Raw genomic sequence first — 6,000 nt, forward strand, 5'->3', positions numbered from 1 at the left:
ATAAGTAGTGCATTTTACCAGCATAAAGTGTATACAAGACCTTATTGTAAAGTTATTTTGTGTTGGAGATCTGTGTTTTTGTATTTATCCCTGTCACCCTGACCAGTAGGGGGAGCTGACTAAACACTTTTTTTTTTCTAGGGGCTGTCTGGTAACACGATGCTGGGCGTGGGACATGTTGTCACCAGCAGCATTGGGATGTGTGACATCGACGTCCGGCCTGTACGTATCTGTAATACTGACCAGATCTATATATATATAATATATTCAAGGGTCACTATGGAACTGTACATACAGTATGCTGATGTCTGACATTGCTGAGCACCCAATCAGTAAGCTTGTGTACTCATTTGTAGAATCACACCCTGAGGCATGGCTGGCAGTCACAGCAATATTGGAAGGAAATAACTGACATGACATGCTTTGCATTTGAGCTTTTTGGCCAGTATTAGCACCTGCCACTGGTGGATGCAGAGGTGGACGATTGGCCCAAACAGGGGCACAATGGCGGGTGAGCAACAGACGATCAGTCATATATCTTTTACCGCACCCCCTGCCAATGGTCCCCAATTTCATGGGACAGTTATGATTTCCAGCAGCTGAAAGGGGTGTGGCCAGGCACTATGTGGTTTGGGTGACCTGACACTGATTTATGGTTGTCGGGGGTGTTCCAAAATATATCCTGAGTTTATAATCCGGTATGTTGTAGGTATGTTAGACCAGTGGATCTATACCTCAACCCTCTGCGTTTCCCAGCAGGTCATGTCAGTAACATGTCACACAGGTAACATAACAGCCGGGGTGTAGTCTGCTACGTCCATACTAAGATGGTGATAACAGAGCAGATATTGCAGCGGTATAAGAACTGCCCCATCCATCTATGGTGTTAGGGGGGTTACCGAGCACAGACTATCGTATATGTCTCCCATTACAGGGCCTGTATGGCAGCGTCATTGTCACAGGAGGTAACACTCTGCTCCAGGGGTTTAACGACAGGCTGAATCGGGAACTGTCTCAGAAGACACCACCGGTGAGATCTTGGCTCTCTCCTCCTCTATTCTGTACATTCTCCTGATCTCTCCTCCTCCTCTCTGTGTATTCTCCTGCTCTCTCCTCCTCCTCTCTGTGTATTCTCCTGCCCTCTCCTCCATTCTGTGTATTCTCCTGCTCTCTCCTCCACCTCTCTGTGTATTCTCCTGCTCTTTCCTCCACCTCTCTGTGTATTCTCCTGCTCTCTCCTCCTCCTCTCTGTGTATTCTCCTGCTCTCTCCTCCTCCTCTCTGTGTATTCTCCTGCCCTCTCCTCCATTCTGTGTATTCTCCTGCTCTCTCCTCCACCTCTCTGTGTATTCTCCTGCTCTTTCCTCCACCTCTCTGTGTATTCTCCTGCTCTCTCCTCCACCTCTCTGTGTATTCTCCTGCTCTCTCCTCCATCTCTCTGTGTATTCTCCTGTTCTCTCCTCCTCCTCTCTGTGTATTCTCCTGCTCTCTCCTCCTCCATCTCTCTGTGTATTCTCCTGCTCTCTCCTCCTCCTCTCTGTGTATTCTCCTGCTCTCTCCTCCTCCATTCTGTGTATTCTCCTGCTCTCTCCTCCTCCTCTCTGTGTATTCTCCTGCTCTCTCCTCCTCCTCTCTGTGTATTCTCCTGCTCTCTCCTCCTCCTCTCTGTGTATTCTCCTGCTCTCTCCTCCTCCTCTCTGTGTATTCTCCTGCTCTCTCCTCCACCTCTCTGTGTATTCTCCTGCTCTCTCCTCCTCCATCTCTCTGTGCATTCTCCTGCTCTCTCCTCCTCCACCTCTCTGTGCATTCTCCTGCTCTGTCCTCCACCTCTCTGTCCATTCTCCTGCACTCTCCTCCACCTCTCTGTGTATTCTCCTGCTCTCTCCTCCTCCTCTCTGTGTATTCTCCTGCTCTCTCCTCCTCCTCTCTGTGTATTCTCCTGCTCTCTCCTCCACCTCTCTGTGTATTCTCCTGCTCTCTCCTCCTCCATCTCTCTGTGCATTCTCCTGCTCTCTCCTCCTCCACCTCTCTGTGCATTCTCCTGCTCTGTCCTCCACCTCTCTGTCCCTTCTCCTGCTCTCTCCTCCACCTCTCTGTGTATTCTCCTGCTCTCTCCTCCACCTCTTTGTGCATTCTCCTGCTCTCTCCCCCTCCTCTCTGTGTATTCTCCTGCTCTCTCCTCCATCTCTCTGTGTATTCTCCTGCTCTCTCCTCCATCTCTCTGTGTATTCTCCTGCTCTCTCCTCCATCACTCTGTGTATTCTCCTGCTCTCTCCTCCATCTCTCTGTGTATTCTCCTGCTCTCTCCTCCTCCTCTCTGTGTATTCTCCTGCTCTCTCCTCCTCCATTCTGTGTATTCTCCTGCTCTCTCCTCCTCCATTCTGTGTATTCTCCTGCTCTCTCCTCCATCTCTTTGTGCATTCTCCTGCTCTCTCCCCCTCCTCTCTGTGTATTCTCCTGCTCTCTCCTCCTCCTCTCTGTGTATTCTCCTGCTCTCTCCTCCACCTCTCTGTGTATTCTCCTGCTCTCTCCTCCTTCACCTCTCTGTGTATTCTCCTGCTCTCTCCTCCTCCACCTCTCTGTGTATTCTCCTGCTCTCTCCTCCACCTCTCTGTGTATTCTCCTGCTCTCTCCTCCATCTCTCTGTGCATTCTCCTGCTCTCTCCTCCTCCTCTCTGTGTATTCTCCTGCTCTCTCCTCCACCTCTCTGTGTATTCTCCTGCTCTCTCCTCCTTCACCTCTCTGTGTATTCTCCTGCTCTCTCCTCCTCCATCTCTCTGTGCATTCTCCTGCTCTCTCCTCCACCTCTCTGTGCATTCTCCTGCTCTCTCCTCCACCTCTCTGTGTATTCTCCTGCTCTCTCCTCCTCCATCTCTCTGTGCATTCTCCTGCTCTCTCCTCCTCCACCTCTCTGTGCATTCTCCTGCTCTGTCCTCCACCTCTCTGTGCATTCTCCTGCTCTCTCCTCCACCTCTCTGTGTATTCTCCTGCTCTCTCCTCCACCTCTTTGTGCATTCTCCTGCTCTCTCCCCCTCCTCTCTGTGTATTCTCCTGCTCTCTCCTCCATCTCTCTGTGTATTCTCCTGCTCTCTCCTCCATCTCTCTGTGTATTCTCCTGCTCTCTCCTCCATCTCTCAGTGTATTCTCCTGCTCTCTCCTCCTCCATTCTGTGTATTCTCCTGCTCTCTCCTCCTCCATTCTGTGTATTCTCCTGCTCTCTCCTCCTTCTCTCTGTGTATTCTCCTGCTCTCACCTCCTCCACCTCTCTGTGCATTCTCCTGCTCTCTCCTCCACCTCTCTGTGCATTCTCCTGCTCTCTCCTCCACCTCTTTGTGTATTCTCCTGCTCTCTCCTCCTCCTCTCTGTGTATTCTCCTGCTCTCTCCTCCTCCATTCTGTACATTATCTTGCTCTCTCCTCCACCTCTCTGTGCATTCTCCTGCTCTCTCCTCCTCCTGTCTGTGTATTCTCCTGCTCTCTCCTCCACCTCTCTGTGCATTTTCCTGCTCTCTCCTCCACCTCTCTGTGTATTCTCCTGCTCTCTCCTCCATCTCTCTGTGTATTCTCCTGCTCTCTCCTCCATCTCTCTGTGTATTCTCCTGCTCTCACCTCCTCCACCTCTCTGTGCATTCTCCTGCTCTCTCCTCCTCCTCTCTGTGCATTCTACTGCTCTCTCCTCCACCTCTCTTTGCTTTCTCCTGCTCTCTCCTCCACCTCTCTTTGCTTTCTCCTGCTCTCTCCTCCACCTCTCTGTGCTTTCTCCTGCTCTCTCCTCCACCTCTCTGTGTATTCTCCTGCTCTCCCCTCCACCTCTCTGTGTATTCTCCTGCTCTCACCTCCTCCATTCTGTGTATTCTCCTGCTCTCTCCTCCACCTCTCTGTGTATTCTCCTGCTCTCTCCTCCACCTCTCTGTGTATTCTCCTGCTCTCTCCTCCTCCTCTCTGTGCATTCTCCTGATCTCTCCTCCTCCTCTCTGTGTATTCTCCTGCTCTCTCCTCCTCCTCTCTGTGTATTCTCCTGCTCTCTCCTCCACCTCTCTGTGCATTCTCCTGCTCTCTCCTCCACCTCTCTGTGTATTCTCCTGCTCTCTCCTCCACCTCTTTGTGTATTCTCCTGCTCCCTCCTCCTCCATTCTGTGTATTCTCCTGCTCTCTCCTCCACCTCTCTGTGTATTCTCCTGCTCCGTCCTCCTCCATTCTGTGCATTCTCCTGCTCTCTCCTCCACCTCTCTGTGTATTCTCCTGCTCTCTCCTCCTCCATTCTGTGTATTCTCCTGCTCTCTCCCTCTTTTATCCCTGAGCATTCGCCCTATCACTGTCTCTGTGCTCTGCCTTAGAGTATGCGCCTCAAGCTCATCACCAGTAATAGCACCATTGAGCGCCGTTTCAGCTCCTGGATTGGAGGATCCATACTGGCCTCCCTGGTATGTCACATTTATACTAATCTATATAGACATGCATTGGTACAAATACAAATGAAATCACGTGTCACTTACAGACACAGTTATGAAGCAAATGTAATATCTACACGCCAACAACATACATGTGCTGTGATCCCCAAGCCATTGGTTCCCTTTCCTTGTTAGATATCATCCATAATGCCTGGGGACTGTGCACTGGCTGCACTGGTGGAACCGCAGCCTCACAACACACAAACAATCCGATATACAATAACGGTCACGTGTGGTGTATATAATACAGAACAGGGTCCTCTGTCTTCTCCTAGGGAACGTTCCAGCAGATGTGGATCTCCAAGCAGGAATATGAGGAAGGAGGGAAGCAGTGCGTGGAACGGAAGTGTCCCTGATCACCCCCCTCCTTCACCGTTCCCTCATCATCACCTGGCACCATGCCCCTCAGACCCGCCTGATGTCTCCTGCCCATGTAACGCTGCTTCATTGTTCATATAATGAATTTCACATCTTCTATATAATAAGGTCCTTGCTGGGCCAAACACTCTTTACTCTCTCAGAGATAAACCCTGGCAACCTCCTTGTCATCCATCATGAGGTTCAGACCTTATTATGTTCCATCATAAAGCCACCCTATCACTACACGCCCTATTAGTGGCATAGGACCTTACTTCTATAGTGCTGACATACTCTGCACTGCTTTATGATTACTGTAGCAGAATCTTGTCCATCTGGGGAGATGACCGTTTTTCTTGCTGACCTATGTGATGTCACCATAAGCTTTGCGAGGGGCACCAGAGACATTTGTACTCCAGACCCGTGAAAAATGAATACAGAACATCTCTTATGTACAACTGAAGACAGGTCTTCCAGCCGGCCCCCAGCCTGAACCAATATCCGCAATGCCAACTGTGGTCTCTGCTACAACCCAGCAGCTATTACACCTATCTCCATCACCAACCTAACATGTTACCATCCATCGTTGATCAGACATCAGAGGACTTTATCCTGCTCCACGCGTTTCGCAGTCCTTTGTGTGCATTGTTGCTGTGTAATTCCCTTCACTGACTCCATCCCCCAAATATAATGTCTCCAATACTCTGACAGTCATATAGACACTCATTATGTACAGGAAGCTCATGGTCCCCACCTACAGCACCAAACACCGATCTGCACACACCGGCCATGGATGTAAGAGGATTATCTGTCCCTTCTGGCATTAAAGTAATAATGCAACCTAGCCCTGTGTGTTCTTGTGGGGAAGCGCGAGATGAACAGAAATGTAATGGGTAACCATCAGCGGGTATTCGTAGAGCGCAGGCCGACATTTGGGGGATGAATAATGGTGAAAACATTTCTTCCTAATCATACCAGGCTTCCTGTCTTTAAGCTTATTGGAAGATTATACGGAGACATTTATAGCCTTTAGTAGCAGATGACAATGGGTGATAACCAAGGTATATAGAAATATAAATATTATAAAAGGGTTGAGCATTTAATACTGTTATTTGTCGTTTAGTGACATCACATCTGTAAATGTCATGTGACGATAGTATCCATCACCGGCCTGGTAATGACCCAACAAGGGGT

At 49.6% G+C, this 6,000-nt stretch overlaps 1 protein-coding gene across 2 annotated transcripts in view; it reads left to right on the forward strand.

Annotated features, from left to right (window-relative positions):
• ACTL6B (actin like 6B) overlaps positions 1-4,895 on the forward strand; it is a 41,951-nt gene extending 37,056 nt beyond the window's left edge. The window contains exons 11-14 of one of the 2 annotated variants that reach the window (XM_088465224.1): positions 142-222; positions 935-1,030; positions 4,336-4,422; positions 4,725-4,895. In XM_088465224.1, the coding sequence (XP_088321350.1) occupies positions 142-222; positions 935-1,030; positions 4,336-4,422; positions 4,725-4,805 (345 nt within the window). In that variant the 3' untranslated portion in view covers positions 4,806-4,895. The remainder of the gene's footprint in view (positions 1-141; positions 223-934; positions 1,031-4,335; positions 4,423-4,724) is intronic. The other variant, XM_088465225.1, reaches the window with a different exon arrangement.
• The last annotated feature ends 1,105 nt before the right edge of the window (positions 4,896-6,000 follow it).

The sequence above is a fragment of the Taudactylus pleione genome, unplaced genomic scaffold (assembly GCF_031769625.1).
Source record: "Taudactylus pleione unplaced genomic scaffold, aTauple2 ptg001917l, whole genome shotgun sequence".
Taxonomy (NCBI): Eukaryota; Metazoa; Chordata; class Amphibia; order Anura; family Myobatrachidae; genus Taudactylus; species Taudactylus pleione.